The sequence below is a fragment of the Ipomoea nil genome, unplaced genomic scaffold (assembly GCF_001879475.1).
Source record: "Ipomoea nil cultivar Tokyo-kokei standard unplaced genomic scaffold, Asagao_1.1 scaffold1619, whole genome shotgun sequence".
Taxonomy (NCBI): domain Eukaryota; kingdom Viridiplantae; phylum Streptophyta; class Magnoliopsida; order Solanales; family Convolvulaceae; genus Ipomoea; species Ipomoea nil.
The window spans coordinates 543,352-563,883 of NW_017618047.1; the positions used below are offsets into that span (position 1 = coordinate 543,352).

Below are 20,532 nucleotides of genomic sequence, written 5' to 3' on the forward strand. Positions count from 1 at the left end.
ATTCATTTTACTATACTGCATCTTTATTTTTGACAAAATTTTATATGTACCATGGTCCACACATTGTTATGTGAATAATAAAAAAGTAAATTTTTAATATATTAAAAGTACATTATTTGTGTAATGAATGTACATTATACAAAATAATGTACTTTCCTTTAATACAATGTATATTTTAATATATACTAAAAATGTATTATTCGTATATTAAATACATATTATTTGATAATATTAAAATAATGTATTTTCAATACTCAAATACTAAACTTTATATACACAAATAATAATGTATTTTGGTACTTGTTATGTATAATCTATAGAATAATGATTACTTATTCTTAAATGTACTATAAATTCATTTTTAACGAACGTATAACATTCTTAAAATGAATTTAAAAAAAAAAAAAACAAATAAAGTAAGCATTTTCCATTTTCGACTAGGTCCCCATAATTCCATAAAGTTTCAATTTTTATGAGATCCCTTTTGTTGATTGATTAGTAAAGCATTAAGCAATCCCTCCCTAATGGCCCAAGCTGGAAGAAGAAGAAGAAGAAAAGCATCCTATTGGTCAACTGCTTAACTTAACCAAAACAACTCTTTCGATTAATTTATTTTATTAATTTATTATTTTGTTCCTGCTACCTGTCAGTCATCATTTCTACATCGAAAGAATTTTGTTGGTTTAATGAACAGGGGTGTAATTCGAAAAGGACGGCCCCCATTGAATCAAGCATATAAGATTCATTGGGAATCCGTTGTAAGATATGCACTTTCGTCAATCTTTGATAGGAAATCAGAAATATTGAACGGAAACTCATACTCCGTGCCCGAGGAGCTAAGGTATTGAATCAAAGATTTGAGCTTTGAAGCATTTTGGGGCTCAGTATGTAAAGAAAAGGATAACTATGGCAACGTTTGTTGTTGGGTTTGTGTTGCCATCGCTGCTATTAACAGGTAACACTGAAATTCAATCTTCTTATTCAAAGATTGTATTTTTATATCTGAAAACGATTACTTAAGCTGAAGGTGTTTCAATAGATTATTGCAAATTTAGACCCACAACGTTGGTGAGGTTGGAAGTTAGAGAATCTATTCCAGTGCAATTTTTTGGAAATTTGATATAAATTCCTGAAATTCTCTTGCTAGTATCACTTGGGTGGAAGCATGAAGAGTGTGGGAACTAGTAGGACTTCTTTAAGCTGTTATTTTGATTTAGGCTCTCTGATGTCATACCCACTTGTGTTAATTCTGATGGCATGTTATGATATGGAGAAATTTCCTTAGTTATTTTGGAGCAGTATAGAAGGACAAAGGCTAGGCTATTGCCTTATTTAGAATATGAGTCTATTTCTTCTGCTTCTTCAAAGACAAATTTCTTTAGCTAAAAATTGCTAGTGGAATATTAGGAAACAACCTTCCAGCAGGCAGCAGCTACTTTAGAGTTAAAGTAATTAGTCAAGACAGACCCATTTGTTCAATTTGGAAAGTAATATCTATTGCAGAATTTGGTGTGTTCAACTATCTGACACATGTGGAAAGTGTGATCATTTTTCCAAACTGTGGTGTTATTAAACACAGACTACATAAGGAGTAACGCTTAGCCATACTCAGTTGAATCTAACTATGGTGTCAGAATGTTATCCCTTTTATCTATGTGCCACAGAATGATCTTTTTCCCCAAATGCTTTGATTCTTTATTTGCTATAAGCTTTTAATTCTTGATGCTATATATGTGTTTGTGTATTTAATTCTAAGAGCCATTGATGCATCATCTGTGTGCAGCTGCTTTACTGGATTGGAATTTGATCTCTCTTGTTGATTTGGTGGCTTCACTTCTTATTCGATTCACTGCTCCAAAACGAGGTAAGCTGCTTCCATGTATTTGGATTTCTTTCTGGTGGTAATATATGCTAATTTGGACATATCTTTCTTTCCCTGACTATTTCAACTCATTATTTTTGAATGTCTATAGGATTTCGTTTCCGAGGGAGGATTCTTTTGTGGTTCGTTTTCGTATTTTCTCTTCTTGTAGTTATTACAGAAGTAATTTTTCTTACTGTACTGGCCATTGTTGGTATCGAGTGGTGGGTAGCAGATGCCTGGTGGGCAAAGCTAATTGGACTAATAAAGTTAGTTTTCTCCTTTCTGCCACTCTTTTGCTAATTTCGTACATTACTTATGTTTAATATCCTACGACTGATTCCACTTATACCTATGCACTTCTTCTTGGACGGACACAATTAAGTCCTTTAATTTATGTCTTTGCAGAGTCCAGTCTTGGAGATCACCCTTAGGAATTTATTTCTTGACTTTGCATCTATTAGTGGCGGGTGTGACTTTCTTAGAAATTCGCAGTGACAGATATGGATTGTTTCAATCAAGGTATTCATGCTGGGGGCATCTCTCATCAGCTTTTGAGCATGTAGGTTCTCGTCTTAGGGTGGCCTCTTGCTTATTTCTCCCTGGCATTCAGTTAATTGTGGGAATCAGCAATCCGTCTTGGCTTTCTTTGCCATTCTTTATATGCAGCTGTGTTTCCCTGGTTGATTGGTCTTTAACAAGCAACTTTTTAGGCCTTTTTAGGTAATTCATTTTTTTTTTTTCCTTTCATAAGCTCCCTTATTCAAATGTTCTGTCATCTAGCTATTATTAACTCAAGTTGCTGTATGTTTATCATTACTTTGAAGGTGGTGGAGGGCTCTTTGGCTATATGCTGGCATTAGCATTTGTTTACTTTATGTGTATCAGCTCCCTGTTCCGTTCCCGCAAATGTTCCATACCGTAGCTGATTTCCTTGGTCTCTTTGAAATATCTGCAAAATCAAGCTGGCAACAGATTTGTTCTGGGCTCGCCCTTTTGATATTTTACTACAAGGTATGCTTTTCTCCATAAAAAATTGTACTCTTGGCATCATAGGGCAGTTATGTTTAAGCGTGTTAAAGACATTGATGTTAATACTGCTTAGCCTTGATATGCTAGAGTACCATACTTCTTGTCTTCTATGGTTACTCGTCATTTCTAACTGAACTGGATGCTTAGAGCTGCTACTTTTCTTCTTGCGCATGTTGCCATCAGTATTTTGCATCTCATCTTTTGCTTTATGAGTTACCCAAGTTAGTAGTGAAGAAATGATCCATGGGTTGAGATGAAAAGAGTCAAGGATAGAATTAAAGATCAGACAAGTAAACAAGGAATCATTTTTTAAAAAACTTTCTTCAAACTACAAGTTTAACTGAGTAGTTTTGTTTTAGGGTCTCTCTTAAGTTAGTAAAAAGTTTGAATTTATATTATATGAATCTTTATGAAATCTAATAGAAACCATCTTTCTATATTCATCTTAAATGTAACCTTAGCACATAGTTTTGAGAATTTTGGGATGAAAGAACAGTAAAGGTAAATATTTCTATTTCATGTATTTCTTCAGCATCATTGTTAACAACATTTCTGATCCTTCCTTCAGAATAAAGCTCTTTCAGCTTATTTGTGTAGATCCTAAGCTTTTGAGTAATTCTCTGCAGCTTTCGTTTATTAAGTGTGATTTGGAGGAAATGTATCTCATTGTGACCAACATAGAAGGGTCCTTGACTGAACAGCTTCTTCCCTTGAGGCATTCCTTTTTCGTCCGTGAATACAAGTAATTGTGGCAGATCCTATATTTTTATTATCTGTGGTCTGTCTAATTGTCAATTTTCTCGAGTGTCTTACTTTGATCTAAACTATTATTACATTTATCTATTCATATACCGAAAGTCCTTGGTTCTAATTGCTTGTTACTGAATCTTTTTCAATTCCTTGCTGGGGTTTGTGATTGTGACGAGAAAGTGGCCGGGGATGGGAGGTTGCATTGGCAAGTGGTAGGATGAGATGTTTTTTTTTACTTCTTTCCTTTGCTATTCTGCCTAAATATCATGCTAAATAACTGTCACCATAACTAGAGGTGGGTATATGACTATATGGTAGATGCCTTAACGGAACCATAGATTTATTGCAATCCAAAATATCTCATTAGACTCCCCCTTTCCACTTCTATCCTTAGTGCTAGAGAATGAATTCCACATGTCTGAACTCTGAAATGCAAGTGGTGCAGTTATATAGATGAGCTTCTTTGGTGATTACTTTTCTCAGTTTGAAGCTTCTTTATTGTTACACTTCATGACTTCTTGCTTGAGATTTCACTAAATTGTACGTATTGAATTGTTGAGTGCAGATCTGGTGTAAGACATACCAATGTTTTGTTGAGAAGTACAGTTTTTCGGTTTTTCACAATCAACTTTTTCACATATGGCTTCCCGGTACATGTCTGAAGCAACAAATCTTTGTAGCTTGAGCTTTATTACTGCATCTCCATACATATGATGATATGAATTTAGTAAAATCTTTTTACCTTCACCTGCAACTACAGATAAAATCTAATTTTTGCTACCCATAATCCTTTTTATTTATTTATTATTTATTATTATTATTATTTTTAATAATTATTGGGGGATGGGGAAGGTGAGATTCAAACCTAGGCCTATTACTTGGAAAGGGATCTAGCTTACCACTAAGCTAAACCTAGAGCTTCAACCCACAAACCAAATACAAAAGTGCCTCTTGTAGAGTTTAGAAACTCTGGATGGAGAAACTGTGAGTCATCTTACAGAGCTTATATTTATAGTATTCATAATCATGCTACAAGACTATTGTTTCCTACTACCATATATTCAAGGATTCTTATGTAATAGAGATTACCAGATCTATGCTGTAATTGATTCTTAACAATTATATATTCCAAATTTCCAATACCTTTGAACTTGCAGTCAATGTGATCTTCAATTAAGTTTCAAATTTAATATTTACATTACTATTTATAGTGTTGTTCTATCCATTTTTTTTTTTTCTTTTAGTTCTATATTCTAAACTTTTAATGGCTCTTTGACAGGTCTCCTTGTTTGCGCTCTCATTTTGGAGCTTCCATTTTGCTAGTATATGTGCATTTGGACTGCTTGCATATGTTGGCTACATTTTATATGCTTTTCCTTCACTGTTTCGCATGCACCGATTAAATGGATTGCTACTAGTCTTCATACTTTTCTGGGCTGTGAGCACGTATATCTTCAATGTGGCTTTTGCTTTCTTGAACTTGAATCTTGGGAAGGTAGCTCTTTCTTTGTGACAAGTTCTCCAGTTTCATTCTACTGCCACTGAACATCAAATTAATGACTTAATTTCCTTATGTATGTCCAGGACATGGAGATTTGGGAGATGGTTGGATTGTGGCATTATCCTATTCCCGGTTTCTTCTTACTTGCCCAATTTTGTCTTGGAATTCTTGTTGCTGTGGGTAACCTGGTAAATAATTCTGTCTTTCTGTGCTTATCCGATGAGGAGCAACACCCATTGACTACCAGCACTATTGAGGAAGGTACAGATGTATGCACTAACTTCGTGGACAAGTAAACATTAGAAGCTTTGTGTTTGCTTTATTACGTTTCTGAAGTTTTCCCCTGTCCCTTTGTCTCTCTGGGGTGGGAGAGGGGCAGGGAATGGGTTCTAACTTGACACCTTGATCTCAATAACAGTGGTTTTTTAAAGTCAGTATAACTAAGAGCAATTCTTTAGTGATTATGGCATCAGAAGTTCATATATTAAGAACCATTGGTTTTGTATGCTTTTCTTATCTCTTTACTCAAAACTGCAGAAGTTCTTTTAGAGTGTAGTGAGTAGTTGTACTGTTTATTCTGTTTAAGGTCACACTCTCTTAATTGATTTGCAAGCACTCTCCCATTAAGAGGAAGTAAAAGCTTCTTCATGTTGCCTTTCGTTTCTTGACTTGCACTCTTTGATTGAACATATTTTGCCTTAAATAGGTAGTTGAATCAAATTGTGCATCTTGATTATTTACTTAAACAAGTTTATACTTAGTAACTATGCCTACTTGAGATATATATCATAGGATTTGGCTTCTATCCATCTTTCTTAATTTTCTTTTATTGCAGAGAAGGAAGAGACCAAAGTATTGATTGTGGCTACAATTGCCTGGGGTTTGCGCAAAATTTCTCGGCCTATCATGCTGATCTTAATATTCCTGATTGCAGCTAAACCTGGTTTCATCCATGCTGTTTATAGTATGTCCAATCAGGCGGTATTGTTACTTGTTTAAGTTTCAAAGTTTCCTTTAGTTAATTAGCACTTAGTTGTATTTATATAATAGTTTGTTGCAAGAAGTGTTTGAGTATTAGTATTTTCATGGACATAAATCCTATGGGCTTGTCTAACTGTAATTTTTTTTTTTTTCCTTTGTTTCAGTTGTATTCTTTTTTGTGTACCTTCTGAGCCATGATATCAGCATGAGGATCCGCCAATCCTTAATCCTTCTATGTGAGGCTCATTTTGTATTTTTATACATTCTTCGGCTTAATCTGGTCTCAAAAGCTCTAGAGCAAAAGGGATCATTGAGTATGGTGATTCTGTCTCAGCTAGGTACGTTTTCTGTCTAATTGTATCAGTTTAATTAACATTATCCGCTATTGTTTCTTTAATTTATTATTTGCGGATCTGATTTTCCTTTTCGGTTTCTTTCTGATGCATCTTTACTACTCCGTAGGTCTTCTTGCGAGTGAAAGTTCTTGGGATTTCCTCGAAGTAGCTCTTCTTGCATGCTTCTGTGCCATCCATAACCATGGCTTTGAAATGCTGTTCTCATTCTCAGCAATTGTGCAGCATACTCCTTGTCCTCCTCTAGGATTTAGCATTTTGAAAGCTGGTTTGAACAAATCGGTTCTATTGTCAGTTTATGCTTCTACCACCCCCAGAGAGTGTAATTATGATTCTTCACATGGTATGACTTTGCCCATGTTTTATTTGTTTTGTTATTTGTGAGTGAGGAAGTCCAATAGTTTTGGCCCTGTTTGGTAAAATGGCTGTTAGCTGATAGCTGTTATCTGATTGTGTTAATTAAAGGGTATACACAATCAAATGGTATAAATAGTTGATAACATTAGCTGATTGTAGAAAAGTGTTTGGTAAATTAGCTGATAGCTGATAGCTGTTTGGTATAATTTCTTTTCTCAAAAAGCTAATTGAAAAAGTTGCTTGGAGTAGCCTTTTGAATTTTAGCCTTTTGGAGTTGCAAAAAGCTAATTAACCAAACATTTATATTGATATTTTAACTAAATCAAACAATTAAAAGTGGTCAAATAAGCCAAAATTGGCCTATAGACAATTTTTTTTACCAAACAGGGCCTAATCTCTCATTCTTCTGCCACAAATACACTTACTTTCTGCCACATCGTAACTAGATTTCTGATATTGTAGTAACATTGTTTTTGCAGAGAGGAGGATAGCACTGTACCTCAGTGCTATTGGGAAGAAAGTTTTGTCGATATATAGATCATTTGGAACATATATTGCTTTTCTGACAATCCTTCTCACAGTGTACCTGGTTAGGCCGAATTACCTATCATTTGGGTACATCTTCCTTCTACTTCTCTGGATCAATGGGAGGCAACTATTTCAGAAGACAAGACGACGTGTTTGGTTTCCATTAAAGCTATATTCAATTGCAGTGTTCATTCTCATATATGGTTTGGGCATCTTTCCCAGTTTCGAGTCATGGATGTGCGGAAAACTAGATCTGCTTGTATGGTTTGGGTATAATCCTGATGAAGGGCTGTTTGAAAATGTTTGGCAGTCTCTTGCAATCGTAATTGTAATGCAACTCTATAGCTATGAAAGGCGGCAAAGCAAATATTTTAAGTCGGAAGTTCTCTGTCCATCTCAATTTGGAATAGTTGCTTTCGTCAGGCGGTTTATCATTTGGCACAGTCAAAAGATGTTGCTTATTTCCGTGTTTTATGCAACGTTATCTCCAATAAGTGCATTTGGATTTCTTTATCTTATTGGTATTGTCGTCTGTTCGAATCTACCTAAAACTTCCCGAATTCCATCCAAATTGTTCCTAGTTTACACAGCACTTCTAGTCACCACCGAGTATCTGTTTCAGATGTGGGGTAAAGATGCTGGTATGTTTCCTGGACAGAAATACTATGATTTGTCCCTCTTCTTGGGCCTCCGAGTATACAAACCAAACTTTTGGGGTCTCGAAGCAGGTTTGAGGGCAAAAGTTTTGATCATTGCCCTTTGCAATCTTCAATACAATGTTTTCTACTGGCTAAAAAGTATGCCTAGTTCTCTTTTAGGTGCTTGTGGATTTGAGGAACCTTGCCCGTTGTTTGTGTCAGCAGAAGATATATTGCCCGTTCTTTCCAATGGGGAAATCCAATCAACACCACACAACGGTGAACTATCGAAACAAAGGATAGGCATGAGTAGCAAGTCATGGGGATCTTTCAGCCGTACTCTTTACCAATCACCCGATGATGAGCCTTCTTCGAACAAAGGATTCGCTGATAATAGCAGCAGTAGTAAGTATTCGTTTGGATATCTCTGGGGAAGCATGAGGGAAAGTCATAAGTGGAATAAAAGACGGATTATTGCCTTGAGAAGGGAAAGACTCGACATGCAGAAGACTACCTTAAAAGTATATCTCAAGTTTTGGGTGGAGAATATGTTCAATCTTTTCGGGCTTGAGATCAATATGATGGCATTGCTTCTTGCCAGTTTTGCTCTGCTTAATGCTATTTCTATAATCTACATTGCATTACTTGCTGCCTGTGTTCTTTTAAATCGGCGCATTATACGTAAAATCTGGCCAGTTTTTGTTATGCTGTTTGCTTCAATTCTTGTTCTTGAATATTTCGCCATGTGGAAGAAGCAGATGTCGTCGAACTATGAAGATGCCAACATGCTTTGCCATGGTTGCTGGAAGAACTCGAACACATATTTCGATTATTGCAATAAGTGTTGGCTAGGTATGTTTCTTTCAAGTTTCAACAATATTGAACATTGCAGTTCTGAAAACTAATGTTGCAAAAATCGGGCCTAAATCGGCGCTTAGGCGCTAGGCGGTTGGCCACCTAGGTGCCCTAGGCGCTCTACGCGCCGATTAATCGCACTAGGCGCCGGCCTAGGCGCTCTAGGTGCCCTAGGCGGTCCCCAGGCACCTAGAGGGCGCCTAGCGATTTTTTCAACCTTGCCAATGTTGCAAAAATCGGGCCTAGATCGGAGCCTAGGCGCTCTACGCGCCGATTAATCGCTCTAGGCGCTCTAGGTGCCCTAGGCGGTCTCCAGGCGCCTAGAGGGCGCCTAGCGATTTTTTCAACCTTGCAGTGAAAACTATACCTTTTTTTTCCTCGTGTTTAGAAATAATAGAAAAAGGGTAGAACAAAGCTTTCATTTCTGTATCTTATCAAGTTACAGATTACACACTAAATATATAGGCACAACAAAAGCATTGGAAAGACAACAGATAAGATACACAATAAATGCTAGGCTGCACACACAAAACCTAATCCTTTTTCCAAGGATAGAGAAGACAGCTACAATAAATGGTGCATTGCTCTAGACAAGCACTTCCTATTTCCCAGTACTTCCTATTTTCCAACACTCCCCCTCAAGCTGGAGCATATAAATCAAATGCTCCAAGCTTGCTACAAATGTACTCAATCCTAGGTCCTCGAAGGGATTTGGTGAGAACATCAGCAAGTTGATCATTCGACCCAACAAATGTAGTAATGATTTCTCCGGACGCAACTTTTTCTCGAATAAAGTGGCAATCAACCTCGATATGCTTGGTTCTTTCATGATAAACAGGATTCGATGCAATATGTAGAGCTGCCTGGTTGTCACAAATTAACTTCATAGGATCAAGTTTATAGACATTGAGTTCTGTGAGAAGTTGCTTAACCCAAATTAGCTCACATATCCCAAGAGCCATTGCCTGATATTCAGCTTCTGCACTTGATCGTGCAACCACATCTTGTTTCTTGCTTTTCCAAGAAACAAGGTTACCTCCAAATAGGATACAATATCCTGAAGTTGATCTTCTATCCCAAGGACATCCAGCCCAATCTGCATCTGTATAACCAATAATTTCTGTATGTTCATGATCTTTGTAAAGCAATCCTGTACCTGGTGACCTTTTCACGTATCTCAAGATTCTGATGGCTGCATCCCAATGACTTTGACATGGCTCCTGTAGGAATTGGCTGACCACACTAACAGCAAAAGAGATATCCGGACGGGTGATAGTCAGGTATAGGAGTTTGCCGACTAGTCTCCGGTATCTGCTTGGATTGGATAGAGGCTCCCCCTGTCCAGGAAGAAGTTTGACATTTGGGTCCATGGGTGTGTCAACTGGCTTGCAATCTATCATATTTGTTTCTTCAAGAATATCCAACGCATATTTTCGTTGGGACACGTAGATGCCCTTTTTGGACTGAGCAACTTCAATACCAAGAAAGTACTTCAATTTCCCAAGATCCTTTGTCTCAAAGTGTTGGAACAAATGCTTCTTAAGCTGATTTATTCCTTCTATATCATCTCCTGTTATCACAATGTCATCGACATAAACCACAAGATATATACTTTTTCCAAATAGATGCTTATAGAAGACAGAATGGTCGGCCTTGCTTTGAATCATGCCAAAATGTTGAACCACCTTACTAAACCTCCCAAACCAAGTACGTGAAGATTGCTTTAACCCATAGAGAGAGCGTTTGAGGCGACAAACCAGATTAGTTCCTGTCTTAGCCACGAAGCCAGGAGGTTGCTCCATATATACTTCTTCTTTTAAGTCACCATGTAGAAAGGCATTCTTGATGTCCAATTGATATAATGGCCAGTGGCGGTTGGCTGCTATTGAGAGCAAAAGGCGGATAGAGGTGATCTTGGCTACTGGGGAAAAAGTATCTGTGTAGTCAATACCAAACACCTGTGTGTATCCTTTAGCAACAAGGCGTGCTTTAAGTCTATCAACTTGTCCATCTGGACCAATCTTCACATTGTACACCCATCTACAACCAACCACAGTTTTCCCAGTAGGCAAAGGAACCAACTCCCAAGTCCCAGAAGAATGTAGTGCTTCCATTTCATCCACCATTGCTTGTTTCCATCCTGGATGACTTAACGCCTCCTTAACATTCTTGGGAATTGAGACAGTAGACAAACTTGTGATAAAAGCACAATATGATGGGGACAATCTCTTTTGTGTAAGAAAATTATAGATAGGATAAGGATTGCGAGTGGTCCTTTTACCTATTCGACTGGCAATGGGAGAGTTTGTCGTGGTGTCTTGGACCGTGTCAGCGGGCAACGATGATGCAGGACATGAATCAATTGGACGTGTACCCTCTTGGAGATCTTGGCGGTTGCGGCGTTGGTAGGTGTACAGGAAAGGTGAAACATGTCTTTCCTCTTGAGTGGCTGGCATTGGTATAGTGGGAGACACTGGTTCAGAAAAGGTAGGATTAGGGAGAACTTCTGTGACTTCAATGGGTTCCTCTAGAAAATCAGACTCAATAGTAGAGGTAGAAGAGAAAAAGGGAGTAGTTTCAAAGAAGGTAACATCAAAGGAGGTATAAAAACGGTGTGTTTTAGGACAATAACACCTAAAGCCCTTTTGGAGACGAGAATATCCAATGAAAATACATTTTATTGCCTTGGCATCCAGTTTGTCACGCCCCGGGGAAGAATCATGAACGAAGCAAGTACATCCAAAGATTCGTAGCTGAAGCTTATGGAGGGGTTCTTGTGGGAGTAAGATATGAATAGGAATTTTTCCCTGCAAAATAGAGGAAGGCATTCGATTTATGAGGTAACAAGAATGCAATATGGCATCCCCCCAAAACCTTTTAGGAACCTTGTTGTGAATCAGCAAAGTACGGGCTGTGTCAACAAGATGTCGAATCTTTCGTTCAGCAACTCCATTTTGCTGTGGAGTTCTAGCACATGAAGTTTCATGCAGAATTCCATGTGAAGAGAAGAAAGAAGTGAAAGGGTCAGAAAAGTATTCTCTTGCATTATCACTGCGTAGGATTTTGAGAGATGCCCCAAATTGATTCACAATCTCATTGTAAAATTTCTGAAACACATCAAATAATTCAAAACGATTTTTTATTAAAAAGACCCAAGTGCACCGAGAATAGTCATCAATGAAGACAACAAAATATGAGAATGCTAAGGTGGTTGAGACACGACATGGTCCCCAAACATCAGAGTGGACTAAGGAAAAAGGAGCATTGGCTCTCCTATTGATCCTACAAGGGTATGAGGCTCTTGAGTGTTTCCCAAGTTGACATGATTCACATTCTATGGTTTTCAAGTTTGTCAAACCAGGAACAAGTTGTCTTAATTTATTGAGATTAGGGTGTCCCAAACGACAATGATTCAAAAAAGGTGAAACAGAAGCAATGCAAGCTGTGTTGTCAAGAGTAGAGCAATGGAGATGGTAGAGTCCTCGTGATTCATATCCCTTACCAATCGTCTTCCTCGTCTGTCGGTCCTGAATCACCACAGAATCAGAAGAAAAGGTAACACAACAATCAAGAGAGTGTGTAAGTTGATGAATCGAAATAAGATTGAAAGGACAACCAGGAATATATAGGACATTAGATAAAGACAAGGAATGAGTATTGACTTTCCCAATTCCTTTAGCCTTTCCTTTTGATCCATCACCAAAGGTAACAGCAGGAAGCGTATCCATAAAATTAATATGAGAGAAAAAGGAAGGGTTACCAGATATGTGATCAGTGGCTCCAGAGTCTAAGACCCAAACCGAGTCTGATTGTGAAGCAAGAACAGTGTGGGATACTTCAGGAGAAATGTTGGTTCTGGCAGCCTTCATCTGTAAAAACTCTTCGTACTCGACATTAGAGATCACATGAGTATTTGAGTCCTCAGTACTTGGATTTTCAGATGAAGACTTAGCTACATTAGCCACAGTTGGTTTTCCATGGAGCTTCCAACAAACCTCACGAGTATGTTCTTGCTTGTTACAAAAATCACAAAAACGAAATGATGGATTTCGTCCTCCACCTCAACCACCGCGATTACTTCCTCGACCTCTTCCTCTATTGTAACCATGATGACCTTGAGTAGTAAGGGCCGAATGATCAACTATGATAGAGGATGGTGTATTTTCTTTGTAAACAGAAGAGACTTGAAGGAGTCTTTTGAACATCTCTTTGGTGTTTGGAACAGTTCCATCTCCAAGTATACTGTTTCGGACTTGCTCAAATTCAGGTTCAAGCTTGGCAAGAGTAAGGACTACAAAGAATTTGTCACGTTGGGCAAGCTGCTCTTCCGGTGATCCTCCAATAGGCATAAGCTTGTTAAATTCAGCCATAAGCCCTTGAATTTTTCCTAGAAATTTCTCCATTAACATCCCTGATTTCTTTACATTTAGTATCTCACTAACAATGGAGTAAAAACGAGAGATATCATTTGTGTAGAGAGACTGAGCATGTTTCCATACTGAAGAACAGGTTTTGAATGGCCTAAACATAGGAATCAAATCAGGGGCCAGGGATAGCCATAACAGGCTGCACAGTTGGGCATCGACCCTCTCCCAAACGTCTTTTTCATGCTGGATTTCTTCTGCTGTTGTAGTGAGATGGTCAACAACACCTTGGCCCATAAACCATAGTTCAACTGCTGATGCCCAATCTTGATAATTTTGGGACCCAATGAGTTTTTCAGTGGTAATAATCAAGTTTCCTGAGAGATTTGGGACATAGACTTTAGGTTGGACAGGATTTTGGACACTGTTTAAAATTTCTCCTTCTGCCATATTTGTAGAAAAATGTGGGAAAAAAAAACAGTAGGGTCGCAGACAGGAGACAAGTAGATCTGGAAAAAAAATGGCTGGAAAAGCTCGCCGGAAAAGGGGTCCACGCGCCGGCGCGTGACGTCGGAGCTGCGACTGTGTGGTGGCGCGTGTGGAGGCTGTTGGTGACCGGAAAAGGTTGGTCAGGGTCGCCGGCGCTTCACAAGATGGTTTCACACACCAGTTTGCGAAAAGAAATCCTCCAGGATGAAAAACGAGAAAGAGACCAATAGCAGTGGTTAAGAACACAGTTCACTGTGTTCATCTGAAGAAGTTTTCAGGCCCAAAGAAGGTGGCTCTGATACCATGTTTAGAAATAATAGAAAAAGGGTAGAACAAAGCTTTCATTTCTGTATCTTATCAAGTTACAGATTACACACTAAATATATAGGCACAACAAAAGCATTGGAAAGACAACAGATAAGATACACAATAAATGCTAGGCTGCACACACAAAACCTAATCCTTTTTCCAAGGATAGAGAAGACAGCTACAATAAATGGTGCATTGCTCTAGACAAGCACTTCCTATTTCCCAGTACTTCCTATTTTCCAACACCTCGCATTCATCTCTTTGAGTGTATGTGAAAACGATCTATTTATTTATGTTTATTGTTGATTGTTGATAGGGCTTACGGTTGATGATCCTCGGATGCTGATCAGCTACTTCGCTGTCTTTATGCTTGCATGTTTCAAGCTTCGAGCAGATCGTGCTTCGAGCTTTTCATGGCCATTTACATATCGCCAGGTGATTTCTCAGCGTAAGAATTCTTTCGTTTGGCGAGATCTGTCTTTTGAAACCAAAAGCATGTGGACTTTTCTCGACTACCTGAGACTTTACTGCTATTGTCATCTTTTGGATCTCGTGCTGGCTTTGATTTTGATTACGGGTACCCTTGAGTATGACATTCTTCATCTTGGATACCTTGGTTTTGCTCTCATCTTCTTCCGGATGAGACTTAAAATCCTCAAGCAGAAAAACAAGATATTCAAGTATCTACGTATATACAATTTTGCTGTTATTGTACTCTCTCTTGCTTATCAAGCTCCGTTTATTGGTGATTTTAATGCGGGGAAATGTGAAACCGTTGATTACATTTATGAGGTGATTGGGTTTTATAAATATGACTATGGGTTTCGGATTACTTCAAGATCGGCTTTGGTTGAGATCATCATATTTGTTCTAGTATCGTTGCAGTCGTATATGTTTTCCTCGTCGGAGTTCGATTACGTGTTCCGGTATCTCGAGGCGGAACAAATTGGCGCCATTGTATGTGAGCAAGAGAAGAAAGCTTCTTGGAAGAAAGAACAATTACAGCACATTCGCGAATCGGATGAGCAGAAACGCCAGCGAAACCAGCAAGTCGAGAAGATGAAATCCGAGATGCTCAACCTACAGGTCCAACTTCATAGCGTGAATCCTACTGGCACGTGTGGTGAAACTTCTCCCGCTAGTGAAGGATTGAGGCGGCGGAAAATCGCTTCGCTTATGGACTTCGACACCAGTGACCCCGGGAAACAGGAGACGAATTCCCATCCGGATTTGGCGTTTGATTTGCCCGAATCTCCTGGAACTGCCAGGTTTGCCAACCAATTCACGTTGGAATTTGTAAAGCACTCTATAGAGTCTCCTCTATACGAGATAACTGAAATTGAAGAAGATGCAGACGATAATTCTCTTAGTGATACAGAAACAGAACGGAAAGATACAAATAGCCAATCGAAAGACCACCCGTTGGCTTCTGCTGTACAGTTAATCGGGGATGGAGTCTCTCAGGTACAATCGATCGGAAATCTAGCAGTCAACAACATTGTCAGCTTTTTGAACATAACGCAAGAAGATTCCGATTCCGAGTCTTCGCCAGCTGGAGAGGGTATACACGGTGAGAGACACAGCCAATACACGAGGAGTACACTCCTGGATCGAGCATCTTCTCTGCAATCCGACAAGAGCCGAGCGTCTGAAGCTGCAAGTCTGCAAATCGGAAGAATATTCTCTCACATATGGTATCAGATGCGTTCCAACAACGATGTTGTCTGCTACTGTTGCTTTGTTCTCGTGTTTCTTTGGAATTTCAGCTTGTTGTCTATGTTTTACCTCGCTGCTCTCTTTCTATACGCTCTTTGCGTCAACACCGGGCCAAGCTACATCTTTTGGATAGTCATGTTAATCTATACCGAATTCTACATTTTGATTCAGTATCTTTATCAAGTTGTGATTCAACATTGCGGTTTCAGCATCCAGTCGAACTTTCTTCCCGAGTTGGGGTTTCCGACCAAGAGGATAACATCGTCTTTTGTGATTAGTTCGCTACCGTTATTTATGGTGTACTTGTCCACTCTCGTGCAGAGTTCTATAACTGCAAAAGACGGGGAATGGTTTTCTCTAGCGTATGGTAATATTAAAGGAAGGCTAGTGGACTGGAAAGAAGTTCCGATGGGGTCGAGCTGGAATGAGAAGGTGAAGAAGCTATTTCAGCCGTTGAAAAGTATGCTGAAAATCGTGATCCGAAGCGGTTGCAGATACTGGAAATCGCTGACACAGGAAGCGGAATCGCCCCCGTACTTTGTCCAATTGTCCATGGATGTGAACGTGTGGCCCGAGTACGGGATCCAGCCCGAGAGAATCGAATCGGGAATAAACCAGTTGCTGTTGTTGGTGCATAACGACAGATGCAAGAACGAAAACCCTAATTATTGCTCCTGCGTGAGTAGGGTTCAGATTCAAAGCATCGAGAAGAGCGCTGAAAATCCAAACATGGCTTTAGCGGTTTTTGAGGTGGTTTCTTCGTGCCCGCTTACAGAATGTACACCCGAAGAACCGTTCAAGTCCCTCACTCCGGCTGCTGACGTGGCACAGGATATTCTTAAAGCACAATCCATGGGTTTCGTCGAAAAAATTAGGTTCCCGTACCCTATACTATCCATCATTGGAGGTGGCAGAAGAGAAATCGATCTTTATGCCTACATCTTCGGTGCTGATCTGACTGTGTTTTTCTTGGTCGCTATTTTCTACCAATCTGTTATAAAAAATAAGAGTGATTTTCTCGACGTTTCTCAGCTAGAGGATCAGTTCCCTAAAGAGTTCGTATTTATGCTGATGGTAAGCACTAAGCACGTACTAACATGAGCTTATTTTATTCTGCAGAAAGCTTATATAATTCTCTGATTTTATTCATGGCTCCATGCAGGTTATTTTCTTCTTGATTATGGTTGATCGAGTCATATACCTTTCTTCATTCACCTCGGGGAAAGTGATTTTCTACCTTTTCAATCTCATTCTTTTCACATATGTTGTCACGGAATATGCTTGGAGTACGGATTCTTTACAGCAGAGTGCTGCGGGATTAGCCCTCCGTGCAATATATCTCACCAAAACAATTTCTTTGGCTTTACAAGCCATCCAAATCCGTCATGGAATTCCCCACAAAAGTACATTGTATCGCCAGTTTCTAACCAGCAAAATCTCGCGGGTCAATTATATTGGTTACCGACTTTACCGTGCCCTGCCATTCCTCTATGAACTGAGATGCGTGCTTGATTGGTCATGCACGAAAACATCATTGACAATGTACGACTGGTTAAAGGTGAGTCCTCTCCACAAATAAAAATGATAAAAGAGGCGCGTTTGCATGTGATTGTGTAAATATATTGATATATCGATTCTTGTTTGCATTACCTAATGAATAGTCTTGAAATTTGTTATAAACAAAGATTGGGCCAGGGTCACTCACCTGGGCTATAATGCACATAGGTCAAACCACAATAAAAGATTGAATCCAACCAATTAGCTAGTCTAACCCATGGCCTTATAAGCCAAACTCTAGACGTCACCAAAGCGGGCTTACGAAAGCTTGGATGCCACCAATACCCATAAGAGGGTGAACTCAAAGTGGACCGAACAGGCTCTGATACCATGTTATAAACAAAGATTGGGTCAGGGTCACTCAACTGGGCTATAATGCACATAGGCCAAACCATACTAAAAGATTGAATCCAACCAATTAGCTAGTCTAACCCATGACCTTATAAACCCATATGTTCTCTCTTATTTTATAGATGTAGGACCCTTAACAAAATTCATGATGGTGATGTTTCGGTATCTTCTTATAGCTAGAAGACATAAATGCAAGCTTGTATCTTGTCAAATGTGATGCTGTTCTGAATCGAGCAACACATAAACCAGGCGAGAAGCAGACCAAGATGACTAAATTCTGCAACGGGATTTGCTTGTTCTTCATTTTAATCTGTGTAATTTGGGCTCCCATGCTGGTAAGTGTCTTCTGTAATTTACACTATCTGCTTTTGAGAATGTAATGTTGGCCGTGATTTTATTAAAGATATTCGGGTGTCATATATTTGAAATATCATCGTATCATTAGCTGTTCAGTCACGGCAAGCCTTTTTGTTTTACTCAACAACAAAATACCTAATTGTTATAACCAGCTTGGTTGGCGTGAGTGACCGTGCACTCTTGTCCCTTAAGAGAGGTCGGGAGTTCGAACCCCCTCTCGTATGGAAAAACCAATTTGGCCAACACTTTGCCCCTTAATTGGGCCAAACCGGTGCGAACGGGGATTAGTCTGAGTATGGAAAAACCAATCTGGCCTGCTCAGGACACCTCGTGGCATGACAAAAAAAAATACCTAATTGTTATCTCGTATTCTTTGTTGTTTTGCTTTGATATTGTCACCGGCTATTAATAGACACTCCTATTCCTTCAGATGTACAGCAGTGGTAATCCAACGAACATTGCAAATCCCATCAATGATGCGAGTGTTCAGCTCGATATCAAGACTGATGGCGGCAGGTTGACGCTATACCAGACGACTCTATGCCAAAGAATCCCGTGGGATCAGATTTACGATACTAACAATCTTGATCCCGATGGTTGTCTTGATGCGTATAACGTGTATGATATCCAATTGATTTGCTGTCAAGCCGACTCCAGTAGTTTGTGGCTTGTCCCGGAAGCGGTTCAGAGGAGGTTCACTCAGTCTTTCAATAGCAACATGGAGATTAAGTTTTCTTGGGTTCTCGCGAGAGACAGGCCGAAAGGGAAGGAAGTTGTGAAATACGACTTAACCGTTGATCCTCCACAACCGTCAAAAGTCGAGAAAGTTATAAATGGCTCTGCCAGTAGCTTTAGAGTTGAACACATCTATCCGAGATTTTTTCGGGTGACTGGTTCGGGAGATGTTAGGCCTTTCGAAAAGCAGGTATGCTTTATCCACGTCTCCGTGGAATTTATGATTGTTCTTTTGTCTAGTAGCTTATAGGCTATAGGAATTTATATTTTGATGATTATAAGATGAACTATTTAATTTTCAGCACTTATATATTTTGAAGGAAATCGACGTGAGTGCTGATATTGTTTTGAATCGTGGAGTTTCGGAGTGGTGGTCCTTCCACGATACCAATTCGTTGGATGTTAGCGGGTGTGGAGGGTGGACGGGGCCCATGGCCATCATCGTATCAGAAGAAACTCCACGTGAGTATTAATTTACATTTATGTTAGTAGAAACCGAAATAGATGTTAAAATCGTTAATAATCTATCGAATCTATGCTAGAGGGCTTGCTTGGCGAGACACTTAGCAAGTTTAGTATCTGGGGTCTCTACATTACGTTCGTACTAGCAGTTGGGCGGTTTATCCGGCTTCAGTGCTCCGACTTGCGAATGAGAATCCCGGTCGAGAATCTCCCGTCATGTGACAGGTATATTACTTCACCCCGTTGTTGTATAGAGAGCAATGTTGAAAAAATCGCTAGGCGCCTGGGGACCGCCTAGAACGCCTAGGCACGATTTATGCAACAGTGATAGAGAGTAAACGAATATCTTGAAATATGGAAACACGAAAGACATTTTTATGGTGAGATCTCGTTAATATGGTGGTTTTGGCAGATTGATTGCGATCTGTGAGGATATTTATGCTGCGAGAGCCGAGGGTGAGCTTGGGGTCGAGGAGGTCCTGTACTGGACGCTCGTGAAGATTTACAGGTCACCGCACATGTTGCTGGAGTATACGAACCCGGACTAGACACCCGGAGGGAATCAATCGCGTTTTTCAAGTAGCAGGATTAGTGACTAACACTAACACCTGACTGACACCATTCTTAGATGAGATGAGATTCCAACCAATACCCTTCTTCTTCTTCGTTTTCGCTTTCACATTTCAGTAATCGACTTCCCATTAGTTTGAAGCCGGGAAGGATCGTATATGCGTCTAGAGATACGAGCGATACGTGTAAATATTCAGTTATAGAATGTAAAATCGATTTGAATTGTGTTTGTAATATGATATATACTTCTATACAAGGAAAGTTGTTGTTTTACCTTTGCAGTGATGAAGATGTAACCTTGATCACACTTGACATTTTGCATCAATGGGAAAAAGTTGAAATCTTTTTGCAAAGTATCGTTGATTCAACTGCAAATGCAATTGTAAAGTCTAAGAAACGACTTTAGACAGTTATTGAGCTGCAAATGCAACTGTAAGGTCTAATGAACGACAACATTGTAAGGTCTAAAGAACGATAACAAACCGTAATTGAGCTGCAAATGCAACTGTAAAGTCTAAGAAACGACTTTAGACAGTTATTGAGCTGCAAATGCAACTGTAAGGTCTAATGAACGACAACATTGTAAGGTCTAAAGAACGATAACAAACCGTAATTGAGCTGCAAATGCAACTATAAAGTCTAAAAAATGACTATTACAAAGAATGACAACAGACAGTAATTGAATTGCAAATGCAACTGTAAGGTCTAAGGAACGACTGCAAATGCAACTGTAAGGTCTAATGCAACTGTAAAGTCTAAAGCACGA

The 20,532-nt window shown here is 39.2% G+C and overlaps 1 protein-coding gene across 1 annotated transcript; it reads left to right on the top strand.

The window, feature by feature from the left end:
• The first annotated feature begins 625 nt into the window (after positions 1–625).
• Positions 626–20,047, top strand: LOC109191312 (piezo-type mechanosensitive ion channel homolog). The gene is made up of 20 exons (XM_019341913.1): positions 626–955; positions 1,784–1,864; positions 1,974–2,130; positions 2,270–2,584; positions 2,689–2,875; positions 3,520–3,635; positions 4,209–4,293; positions 4,923–5,138; positions 5,228–5,405; positions 5,980–6,108; positions 6,290–6,463; positions 6,588–6,821; positions 7,315–8,853; positions 14,335–16,808; positions 16,897–17,292; positions 17,819–17,977; positions 18,430–18,924; positions 19,055–19,196; positions 19,277–19,421; positions 19,609–20,047. The coding sequence occupies exons 1-20, from the start codon at positions 907–909 to the stop codon at positions 19,742–19,744; spliced, it is 7,407 nt and encodes a 2,468-aa protein (XP_019197458.1). The 5' UTR covers positions 626–906; the 3' UTR covers positions 19,745–20,047.
• The last annotated feature ends 485 nt before the right edge of the window (positions 20,048–20,532 follow it).

Excerpts from the sequence above, each read along its gene's own strand:
- LOC109191312 (XM_019341913.1), top strand. The coding sequence starts at position 907 with ATGGCAACGTTTGTTGTTGGGTTTGTGTTGCCATCGCTGCTATTAACA. Across the intron at positions 6,464-6,587 it reads GGTGATTCTGTCTCAGCTAG|GTCTTCTTGCGAGTGAAAGT; the intron begins GTACGTTTTCTG and ends ACTACTCCGTAG. Across the intron at positions 6,822-7,314 it reads TAATTATGATTCTTCACATG|AGAGGAGGATAGCACTGTAC; the intron begins GTATGACTTTGC and ends TTGTTTTTGCAG.